The sequence below is a fragment of the Rhincodon typus genome, chromosome 21 (assembly GCF_021869965.1).
Source record: "Rhincodon typus isolate 14 chromosome 21, sRhiTyp1.1, whole genome shotgun sequence".
NCBI lineage: Eukaryota > Metazoa > Chordata > Chondrichthyes > Orectolobiformes > Rhincodontidae > Rhincodon > Rhincodon typus.
In genome coordinates, this window is record NC_063352.1 from 32,604,311 (window position 1) to 32,617,252 (window position 12,942).

At 38.4% G+C, this 12,942-nt stretch overlaps 1 protein-coding gene across 1 annotated transcript in view; it reads left to right on the plus strand.

Moving 5' to 3' along the window:
- The window catches only part of abat (4-aminobutyrate aminotransferase), a 166,107-nt gene that overhangs the window by 40,788 nt on the left and 112,377 nt on the right, over positions 1-12,942 (plus strand). Inside the window, exon 2 of the mRNA XM_048609726.1 lies at positions 6,909-7,036. Within this exon, the coding sequence (XP_048465683.1) occupies positions 6,967-7,036 (70 nt within the window). The 5' untranslated portion in view covers positions 6,909-6,966. The remainder of the gene's footprint in view (positions 1-6,908; positions 7,037-12,942) is intronic.

A 12,942-nucleotide genomic window follows, 5' to 3' on the forward strand; every position in this document is an offset into this window, starting at 1 on the left:
CGGGTCTAGACCCTTCTTCAGAAAAAAAAAATTCTGAAGAAGGGTCTAGACCAAACGTCAGCTTTCCTGATCCTCTGATGCTGCTTAGCCTGCTGTGTTCATCCAGCTCTACACCTTGTTGTCTTGGATTCTCCAGCATCTGCAGTTCCTACTATCTCTTCACAAGTTTAATGATGCACATGTTATTGGTTCTTTAATTGTTTCCAAATGCATTGTGACATCACGTAGTTACCATCAACTGTTCATGGGATTGTTCCAGGTAAATAACAACAATAATACTAACTGCTGTCGAGCAATTGAGTATATTCATTAAATGATGGAGTGTTGATGAAGAAAGTGCACTTGAAGTATATGTGATATGTAACAAAATTTCACATAATCAAGTTGTTAGCAAAATTGAAGGCCATGGAATTAACAGGTTCGTGATATGAGGAAATAAGAGATTGAAGATAGAGAGTTAAAGTGCATGGTTGATTTTCAGATGGAAGGGAATTATATAGTAGTTTTTTTTTTCCCCAGTGATTAGTAGTAGACCCACTGTTATCAATGATATGTATTAATGACGTAAAGTTGGAAGTGTAGTAAACTTTGAGGATGGTACAGTCTCAGAAGAACATTGACAGAATGATGAAATTAGCAAACAAATGACAAATGAAGTAAAGTATGAAATTATAAATGGTAAAGAATGAGGAACTGGATGATCAATTAAATGCACTAATTGTAGAGGAATGTAGGAGTAGAGAGAGCTGGGATATCACAGTCAGTTTGCCAACTCTATTTGCATTTATTCCTAAAAGTTTCACCACATGTATCTGAATTCCAACCACGCAAACCTCTTGGTAGTCTCAAGACCTTGATCAGGTCTTGTCTAAGCCTTCTCTATTCTAGCGGGAAAATCTCAACTGCTCACCTCCTTTCTTAATCATTCCTGATAGCATTCAAGTGAATCAGGACTGATACTTTTCATTCAGAGATTTCTGAATGAAGAAGAGTCCCAACCCGAAACATCAACTTTCCTACTTCTGTGATGCTGCCCGGCCTGCTGTGTTCCTCCAGCTCCACACTGTGTTATATCTGATACTTTTCATTGTTCTTAAAATGCTTCCTAAGATGATGTGCCCAAAATCAACAAACCCCAACTTTGGCTTCATCAAGAGGACAAGGATTGAATTATCTCTATATCTTATAACACTGGATTCCTTAGAGCATTAGAACAGGAGAAGCCAACTCGAAAAAGGGACCTTCACATGAATAGAAAGGAACAAACGACCTTATGGAGAAGGTGACAAAAGTGTTAAGGAAGAACTTTAACTAATACAGATGTGAAATGGAGAAAGTCACAGTTTGAGATGAGCAAGATGAATAAAGTGTTGGAAATGAAAGTGGTTAAACAAAATAAAGAGAAAATATTACCAGAAAATAAAGAAAAAAGGGCAGTGGATGTAAAAACACTTATAGAATGAATATTGAACCAAGGAAAAGAGAAGATCGATGTTTCGAAATAATTGGAGGCAGGTTTGAGTGACATGCATGTGAGTGCACAAAACAATAGAATTGGATAGTTGGAACCTCAAGCAGCAATATGGGGATATACTGTAGTAGCTATATCAGACATGTGGTCTCACATCAAAGTTAATATAGAAATTAGAAGCAAAATTGTATCATGCTTTCTTTGCTCACGGATAGCCAGACAGTGAGGATAAGATAACAGTAGCAAACTGCTGCCAGTTCAGGTATTTAAAAAATAAGGTGGTAATTATGGGTGACTTTAACTGGAATAAAGGCCATGTCTGTGACAACACTTTTTGAATGCATATAGAACTGCTTCCGGTGAAGAATGAAATGTTGCCCAATTGTTTTGTGAAATGAAAGGAGGCAAATGAACTGGACCAGTCACTTACACTCTGTGACTACAAGAGTAGGTTAAAGCCTGGAAGTTCTACAACATGTCCTCCCTGACTCCCCTAAGTCTATCCATCATCTACAAGGTACAGATCAGTAGTGTGATAGAATCTTGAGCAGCTATGGAGGATTTAATGTAGTAGCTATATCAGAGATACAAAGATACACAAGAAGCTCAACACTATACAGGACAAATCAGCCCTCTTGATTGGCACCAAATGCACTAGCTTCAACATTCATGCCCTTGGCTACCGATGCACAATGGCATTGTTGTATACCATCTGCTTGATACACTGCAGTGACTCACCAAGGCTGCTTTGACTCCACTTTGCAAATCAGTGACCTCTCTCACCTTGAAGGCAAGGGAAGCAGATGCAAAGTTCCCTTCCAAGCCACACAATTTTCAAAATTTAGCATAGGACGGTTAACCAATTGTACAATTGACTGATTGGACAAATGGAGCTGGAAATCTCCTATGACCGTGCACAGTTACCAATGTTATGAATATTTGAGACATACTCTTAAATCAGAATGACCTTCAGTTGTATGTAGCCTGATCACATCTATGTTGGTAGATAATAACCACTCACATCACATAACTGAAATAACTCATTCCATATTCACTTCTTGTTATAGTAAAGGATAGCATTCCATTAGCCTTCCTAATTACATTCTGACATTGCTTAGTAACTTTTTGTAGCTCATGGACTAGAACACCTCGATCCCTTTGCACCTTGGTATTCTGTGATTAGCTAATAGCTTTTTTTTCACTTTTCCTGCCGAAGTAAACAGCTTGACATTTTCCACATTGTACGCCATCTGCCAGATTTTTGCCCACCTACTGTATCCATCTACATCCCCCTTACGTCCTTATGCACGTGTGAACAACATTAGCAAGAAATGTATGAACATACAAATTAGGAGCAGAAGTCGGCCACTTAGCCCCTCATGTTTGCTGTTCTATTCAGTAAGATCATGACTGATCGGATTGCTCCACTTTGCCGCTTCCTCACAATAACATTTTTACTCCCTTGCTTTGCAAGAATCTATCTGTGTATTTTAAGTATATTCAAAGACTTCTTTTACCTCCATTTGACGAAGAGACTTCAAAGACTCACAACCCACTGTGACAAAGAAATTCTGTTCATTGTTGTCTTAAAAGGGATCCCTTATTTTTAAAGGTGGCCCCTGGTTCTAGATTTGCCCACAAGAAGAAAACTCTTTCCAAATGCACTCTGTCAAAATCCCTCAGGTACTTCTTTGTTTCAATTGAGTCACCTCTTACTTTCCTAAACGCCACCAGATACAAGCCGAGTCTGTTCAAAATTTTCGAAAAGACAATCTGCCCATTCCAGGTGTTTGTCTGGTAATCCTTTTTTGAACTACTTCCAATGTATTTACATCCTTCTTTAAATGAGGAGACTAATTCTGTGTGCAATTCAGAAATGATATTTCCAATGCATTGGATAACTTAACATGACTGCCCTACTGTATATTCAATTTCTCTCAAAGTAAAGGATAAAATTCTTCTAGTATTCTATTATGATTTCATAATTTCTTGCATAGTAACCTTTTTCAACTTATGCTTGTGCACACCCAGTTCCATCTGCATCTCACAACTTAGCAATCTCTCAACATTTATGCTTCATTTTTATATTCCTTCCGAAGTGAAGGATTTCACATTTTGCCACATTATGCTCCATTTTGTTGGAACTTTGCATACTGACTTAACCTATCTGTATCCCTTTCTATCCTCCTTATGTCATCTTCTCAATTTACTTTCCTACCTAATTTTGTGCCATCAGCAAACTCAGCAAACATACATTTGGTCATTTCCTCCAAAACATTGATATAAATGGTAAGAAGTTGAGACATCAGCACAAATCCATGTTACACTTCACTGCTAACATCTAGCTAACCATAAAATTACGCATTTATGCCTAATAAAAGCCAGACGAACTGCAGATGCTGTAAATTAGAAACAAAAATAGAAATTGCTGGAAAAGTTCAGCAAGTCTGGCAGCATCTGTGGAGAGAAATCAGAGTTAACATTTCAGGTTGAGACACCCTTCCTCAGAGCATGAGCTCTGAGTTATGAGGAATTCCTTGGAAGTTCTGAGGAAGGGTCACTCGACTCAAAACGTTAATTCTGATTCCTCTCCATAGATGCTGCCAGACCTGCTGAGCTTTTCCAGCAATTTCTATTTTTGTTACACATTTATGCCGACTCTCTTTATCTTGTTAGCCAGGCAGTCTTCTATCCCTGCCAATATGTTGCCCCCTACACCAGGAGCTTTTATTTTCTGCAATTACATTTGATATGGTAGTTTATTAAATGATTTCTGAAAATCTAAGTAAATGTGTCCACTAGTTTCTCTTAAACAACAGCCCAGGTTGCTTCTTCAAAGGATTCTAATAAAAAAAACATGATTACATATCACAAAATAATATTGACTTTGCCTGATTACCTTCAACTCTTCTGAGTGCCCTGGTATAACCTTTCTTAATAATTGCTTCTAAGAGTTTCCCTCTGCCAGATTTTGAGCTAACTAGTCTATAGTTTTTGTTTACTTATCCTCCTTTTTGGAATACGTGATTTGCATTCACAAATTTCTGACGTAATGGAAACTTGCCCAAATCTAGGGAAATTTGGAATATTAAAACTAACGTGACAATGATGTCACTAGACATTTTTTTTTTGAGACCCAAGAATGAAGTCCATTAGGACCTAGGGACTTATCAGTTCACAGCTCTGACAGGTTTCTCAGTACCACTTCCCTGCTAAATGGAATTGTCTTGAGTTTCTATTTCTGAGCTGTTACTTTTATCCTCTATAGTGAAGACTGATGGAAATAATCAGTTTAATTTGTCTGCCAACTCCTTAGTTTCCGTTTTTACTTCCCCAGATTCACTTTCCATAGTGCTCACTTTTGTTAACTCCTTTCTTTCTAAAATATGAACTGTTACTAATATTTTTATATACCCAGCTAGCATTCTCTTGTCCTCTAATTTTGCCTTTCTATTAATCTTTTGGTCATTCTTTACTGCTTTGTTTTATATTCTGTCCAATCTTCTCACCTGCCAACCATTTTTGAGCAACTTTATGGGTTTTTTTCTTACAGTTTTATGCAATCTTTAGCTTTTTTTAGGTAACCACAGATGGTGAGTCCTTGCCTTAGAGATTTTTCATTCTTGTTGGAATGTATTTATTCTGTGTATTTTAAAATATCCCTTTAAATAACTGCCACTAAATCTCTATTGACCTATCCCTTAATGTAATTTGCCAGTTCACTTTAGCTATCTCCACTTTGATGCCCTTATAATTGCCCTTATTTAGGTTTGAATGACTAGTCTTGGATCCGTCTTATTCTATCTCAGACTTCATGTAAAATTCAATTATTTTTTGATCATTGCCACCTGGAATGGCCTTCACTATGAGGTTATTAATTAATCTAATCTCACTGCACAATACCAGGTCTTGTTTAGCCTGCTATATAGTTGGCTCCAGAATGTGCTGTTTTAAGAAATTAGCCAGAAACTTTATGAACTCATCATCTAGGCTACGTGTATCCATCTGCTATTTCCAGTCTATCAATAGATTAAAAAGTTCCTTGTGATGATCACTGCATATTTCTGACAAGCTCCCACTGTTTCTCCTTTAAGTTACATCTTGTGTGATTACCGTTATAGAGCTTGTACACCACTCGCAAAAGTGACTCATTTCTTATCACTATCCAAATGCTTTTACATCCTTGTTACCTGAATTTAGGTATTCCCCCTCTATTGTGCTATTAATATCATTAATTAACAGGCCCACCACTGCACCTTTCCCAGCTTTATGTCCTTTCTAAATGTCATGAACCCGTCACTAGTCATTATCCCAATCTGTGTCATGCAGCCATATTTCTGTAATTGCTATCAGCTTGTAATTGCCTTATTTAAGTTTAATATACTCGTCTTGGACCCACTTTTTTCTTACTCAGACTCAAGGTAAAATACAATCGTAGGATGCACCTTCACCATTAGATCATTAATTAATTAGCTGGGAAATTTTAAGTTGAATGTGAGAAAGAAATAAATTGGTTAGTCCAAATTTGAAGCTATGGTTACTGAAGCAACCTGGATTAGTCATTATTGCTGCATGGATATTAGTTTTCTAATACCGATATGAGAAATGGTAATGATCCCACTACCCTTCATGGAGTGCATGCGAGGGGCCAGGCTGCAGGATGTCACAGGGCACAATTACATGCTCCCAACCCAGTCTATAGAAAGCAAATTTTGGACAGAATAGAAGGAGGTTCATTCAGAATTCAACTCACTGGAAATGTTTGATTCTGAAATTGAATGGCAAAGGTGAAAAGGTATTTCTTTCTGTGTCGTAGCTATCCCTAATGATTAATTCTAAAATATTGCCTTGCCTTTTCACCAAAGATTGACATTTCTTTGGTTTTCACCGAGGACCTGCCTCAATGAATAATGTTTTGAAGACGTTATATTAATTTACATGACCCTTGTGTGAACAAAATGTATAGTTCTACTAAAATGGACAAAAAATCTTGACAAGATGACGATCATTTTTTAATAATTAGCTATAAATAATAAAACATACTATTTTCTGATTTATTACTGTTTAAAAAACATTACTTAACATGCCAAAACAACTTCTGGTGCATTGATGGGAATAATCTTCAAAGGCTTTTCTATAAAAGTACTGTCAATGTGGGGACTTCTATGACACCAATTCCAATTTCGTTGTTGCCTAAAGCATTAAATTGATGCATGTAGCACCGATCTGCCACAGGACAGCATGGTTATGTAATTTACTTTGCTTTCTCTAATATAAGAGTTATATGCAGATTTTTATTAGCAGAACTTCTTGAGGCACAAAGCCATGTAGCACAAACAGCAGCAAAGTAACATGAATGGAAAATGAAAATCCTTCAGTGCAAGACGGATAACTTGATGAGTCCCTGCTAGATTGATGTCTGTTTTCTCTTCTGCAGGAATTGGCTGGGAGTTTAAGTTGCATTTCCTGTGAACCTTCAGTCCTTGAAATCTAAGATGGCTTCCACTCTCCTCTCTCGGCAACTAACTTATGTATTGCAGCAAAACCTGAAATTTTCACTGCCCCGTGAGTATCCTGTCATTTAGACCTAAGAAATTATATAAGAAAAAATATAATCGACATTTACTGTTCTTCCAGCTTCTACATCTGGGTGGTCACTGTAGTGGGATGTGCCACAATAGATATCTCACCCATTCATTCTTCCAGAAATTGTATTTTCTGCAACATGGTTAGTTACAGAGCTGAATTTACCTATTTGCAAAACAAGGAGAAAAAATGAGGAAATGAATACTTTTAGCAGAAGACAAGTATTTCACTCCCAGCACTTTTTGTTAGTCGCACAAGAACAGTAACAGATAGAAGAGAGCCATCTATCATATTCATTTGATGATGGTTTAAAATGGGCAAGAACCCAATACAATACAACAACCACACTAGGCTGTTGTTGATTGCTGTGTATTGTATGACACACTTTAGTACCTGTATAACTAAATTATGAATTATTTTATATTTTAAGAGACTATTTGATAGATTTAGAAGAAAGGATATCAAATGTTTTTTGTAACTGGAATTTATTTATTTGCTCCTGACTTTTTAATGTCATAAAGTTCTGCCTTTAATAGTTAGGAAAGCCTATACTTGTAGTGACTTGCCTTAAAATAGCACCTACCACAAGTTTCTTCATCGAGGGAGGCAGTTTTTGTACTTGTTGAAGGAGTAACAGCGATTGAGCTGAAGGTGATTTTGGCAACGTCAGCTAATTTCTGATGAAAATTGAGATAATACCAAAGACTCTGTCCATGGTTCTGTTGAGAAGATTGCTGTTACACTTAGAGCCTGCTGCATTTTAGAATAAATTATTTCTCACATTTCACAACCATGTACAATGCTTACAAGAGACATTCCGAGGCCTCATTTCTTTCTGTTTTTCTCTGAGTTCAAGTGATGACAATATTGAAAGAAGAGGGGGATGTTTTCCAGATTTCCAGACCAATAATCCTCCTGCAAAAAAAAGGAACAGAAAAGGATTATATGGTCATAGCTGTTGAGCTTTACTGTTAACATAGAATGCTTGCTGCATTCTCCTACCTAGCATATCATTTTGCGTACCCCTAAAAGCAGATATAGTGGGGCTGCAACACCCAATCTTTGTATCTGAGATCCACAGCAAACTCAATCCTTAGAAACTGGTGGGATCAGAGAAATACAGAGCTGCCAAGTTTATTTTCAAGATTATTCTGTTTGATTTTTAAAAATAAGCAGTTTGAACAGGGCTCAGTGTCTTTTGCTTAAAGAAAACTTTTTTTACATTAAACTGCATTAAATTAAACAAATTTTAATTATGTCGTAATGGATACATGCCCCAAAATGTATATTGTTTCACAGACTTATGAAAAAGCCCTTAAAAGTAAGTACTTAAATACATGTCCTTATCTACGTAATATTTTTGAACATTCGATTAGCATGTTTCTTAGTGATATTGCCTCACTAGTGTAGGGTGCTGGAAAATGCTTGTTGAAAAAACTACTATTCCGGGAGACATCACAGAAGTTAAAGTTTTAAAAAGTACACACATTTTCCCAATGTCCCTGTCTGTTAGACCCAGATTGGCAGAAAGCACAGGCCAGATTTCTGAATTTAACAAAGAATTACTATTTATTACAAATAAATAGATTCTACAGATAAACAAGTATGAACTGCCGATGTATATACATACATATATACATATATATAAGTTAATACTCTAACCCCTTATAAACCCCTCTAAGCACACGTACAGGCACAGACAGAAATGAAACATGGGTGTTATGGGCAGAAAGAAAGACCAGAAAGGCAGTTTAATGGAGTCTGTCCACATGGTTTGGTGAGATGATCCCTTTTGCTTGCAAGACATGCTACTCCTTGATCTTCCTTCACCAAGTACTTTCGCTGATTTTCAAGAGGCATGGGCAGCTGGTTCACACTTATAATGTCTCTGACAAACTGGTTGAAAAACCGCAGCTTACAACATCTGCCAAGGAGGAATGCTTTCTTCAGGCTTGAGATTCTTTTTACATTAAAGCAAACACAGATCCTTCCCCTCCAACAGTCCAGTGTCTTCTAACCCAAACGTTCACACCTCCAAGCTGTTCAATTACCTGGGAGCCAATCACATAGTTATTAGCAGGCAGGAGCCCTTTGTTATTGATAACTGGACACTAGTCCACAGATCAATCAGCTGTTTGTTGCCAGTCAACTCTCTATGCATCACACTCCAGCGCATCTGTAACTCGACCTTCCCCCAGTGCTAGCACAAATGACTGTGTAAACAACATTTACTATGAGTATCAGGTTACTTGCTTTCGAAAAGTGCAATAAAAAATGCTTCAACAATCCTTAGCTTTTAAAACAGCTATTTTCCATTTCAATCCACAATCAAAAGTACTGAATAGTGAAAAGATACGATCTTTACATAAAAGAAAACTTGCCTCTAGCTCACAACTGTAAGTTTACCTAATACTATTCCACAGTTTATGGGGATCCTCAAGCACACTTTAACAAATAGTCCAGTAACACAAACAAAATAACTAAGGCTCAGTTCATGGTATCTTCTCTCATTGAGGCTAATTTCAAATCAGAAGATATTCTTCTAATTCAACTGGATATTCAACTGGACAAAGTAATGCCTATGCTTTCATGAAGGTCCCAGTGGGTCTGGTAGGCCTTTCTGAAATCAATGGATGGCATTCGTCCAAGACTGGATTGTATGGGAAAGAGATGAGTGTTGTCTTTATTCCCCATATTAAAACTCTGATAGATCATAGATATCTAAGATACGAAGTTCCACTTAGTTCATGTTTATATCGCATTTTCCACTAGGAATTAGTAGCATATGTTAACTTCCCCATCTTTTTTGGATTTTCCTTAAAGTCTGTTAATGTGGAGGTAAGTATGGTGCATAGTACTTTAGGGTTTTAGAATGTATAGATCAGCATCTAAAGAAAATATTGGTATGTGGAAAAAGAGCTTGATTTAAAGGTACCTGGGTACATGTGTAGGTGAGATGTTTGCAATTAGAGAACTGGCTCAGTGATACCATCCTAACCCATAACTGGGTTGAGAATGATGTCCATAAGCCAGATTTATGAATGGAAAGATCTTGTCCGTTCGGAATGACAAGTGGGTAATTTGAAGGGAGAAGGCTTCCCTCCTTACCTCTGCCAGGAGGCCTGTGTTCAACCCCACCCCACCCCCAACTCCAGAGGTGTGTATGAACCTCTCTGAATAAGTTGATAAGGAAAATATGTAATTTTCAGACATCTTTTCATGCCATATTATATGATAACAGAGTATTGATTTGTATTCAAAATCATGAGGGGCCTGGACAAAGCAGATAGAGAGAAATTGTTGCCACTGGTGGAAGATTTGAGATTCAGAGCCATTTTGCTGTTGTCAGGTAACTAGGAAAAGAACTAAAGGCAGCAGGAGGTAAAGCTGCATAGTGAGTTGATAGAATCCGGAAGTCACTGCCTGAGAGCATGGTAGAGAGAGATTTTCATGATTTTCAAAGGGAATTAGATAATTTTCTGAGGAGAAATAGTTTGCAAGCTTATGAGGAGAGGATGGAAACATTGGACTACTTGAGTTGCTCTTGCAGAAAGCTGGCAAGGACAGAATGAGCTAAATGATCTTCTTCTTCATTGTAATCATTATATGGTTTTCTGGGCCAGAGGTTATGTGGCACCAGGCTCCCAACATCCCCTGGTGAAAGGGTTGGTGATGGACTCATTCCAGAGTTTAAGGTGAGACTTTCAGCACCATCTAGGCAGTAGGTCCTATCTCTGAGAGCTGCTGAACAGTCAGACAACTGATAGCACTCCCATCCCAGCAGTGCCAATGGGAATAGTGGCCACTCCTAGAACAGCATCCAGTCCCCATGGAGCCAGAGTGGGGTGTTGGAGCCAGATAAGTGTGGGGTTATTGCTGGGGCTAGACTGACAGACCCTGTTGAGGGAGGAAATGGAGATATGTGGACCAGAGTTAGAGGCCTTGTTTGGAGAGGAACTGGGAAGGGTGATGGGGAAGCCTGGGAGCAGCACCTCAGTGGACTCAGTGTCACAGTTAAGGAAACACTACCTCATTCCCTGCCATTACCCCACACAGTGAAAGCTGCAGGACTGGCTATTTGGCATGGGTCTCTGCCACTAGGAAAATCCTAACAGCAGAGATGAGCCCTCAAGTGCCCATTAATTCATCACTTAAGGGGTTCAATTAGCCATGGACAGGTTAGTCTCCCAAAACCTTACCCCACTGCTGGCGTAGGTGGTAGGCAGCAGGCACAGAAGTTATGGCATTTTATAGGTGCTGCCACCTGCAAATCTGTTGCCCATGTCCAGGGAAGGTGCCATAAAATCCAGCCCTGTTACTCTATGATCTGTGCTCGATGTCAATGTGTAAACTACTTTAACTGCCTGTCCACCTGTTCCTGCCATGCAGTACAGTTCAAATCATCCATATTTCTTAACCTTTCCTTAGTGCAATGAAACATAGCTGTTTCCATTTTGATTTGTTGCCTGTTATTCTGGTTCAGTTATTACTGCAATATATTTATATAGAAAGCTTTTACAAACTACGCCTTTTGAAACTGGGAATCCTTGACGCATCTTCCATTGCTGTAAGAGTGAAGAAGAGATATTGATAAAACCTTGTCATTCATTTCAATCCTGTGACAACATAAACATTAGGCTTTACCCATATGACAGACTTCCCAAGGGTACAAAGTGTCATCGACAGCATGCACGTTTCCTTGCTTACTTCCCGTGTGCCATCTTTATCATTGAAAAGGATTCCACACCATCAACAAATAGCTGCATTGTGACTGCAGGAAGCATGTCATTCAGGTCTATGCCCAGGAGTCATGGCTCTTTTGCACAGCGCATTTTCGTTCTTAACCAGCCGGCAGAGTATAGGCTGGTGATTGGGTAACAAAAACTGTACCCACTGAAAAATACTCATGTCGCTGTGAAGGAACAGAAACGTTCAAAATAATATTGCTGTTTAATTTGGGGAATTCACATTTTCAACCGCCATGTTATTTCATTTTACTTTTAACTCAGTGTGTTATTTTTCCTGTAGAATTAATGGCTTTATGAAGTTAACGTTTAATTACTGTGAATTCCCCAAGTAACCTAGCATTAAATTTTAACTAATGTCTTGAGTTCATGCGTGAACGTAATTTTCTTAATCATAGTACACATCTTTCTGAATTCCTAGAATGCACAAGCTTTTGGAAAGCAAGGCTCTGATCTTGAGGTGGACAGGTTGCATTGGCAGAAAGAATTTCCGATGGGAAATCCAAAGATTCAGGAGTCCTCACACTCTGTGTGGATTTTCTTTTGGTTGGATTGACAAGCTTGTGGAGATCCAACCTTGGATGGGACCCAATATCTGACCCTGGGAAGGTGGTGATGTACCCCAGGGAGTACCACAGTGTCTTTATATTTATGCTAGTCTGATGAAGGGAAGGCAGTTCTGATCAAAAGACAATTTTATAAGCTTGGGGTTATAATGGAAGGAAACACTCGTGCTCCTCCTAGTCCACTTGCAGTGCTACAAAAGCACTTTCCTCCATCCCAAAGTTGTTTTCGCCTCTCTTCAGATCTTTAACGTCCTGGTACTCCTTTCTCTATCCTGGTTTCTATCTCAATAGTTAAACTGGGAATGTGGAAAATTGCTGAGCTTCCTTCTCTGTCAACATTGGCATCAGAATTGACATGGGGGTGGCCCAAACTGCCATGGTGCTATTGGAACCAAAGGATGGACTCCATGTCAGTCCACAGCCCTGCTGCCTTAACTCTCCTGGATTGTTCTGGGTGCAGATGATAAAATTCTCAACATAATGTTTTATATCTTTTCCCATTTCTGGCCACCACATAATCCCTTAATTCTGTCAGTAGTGGCTTTTGTCCCTTGATGATCCTGGACATTGTGTC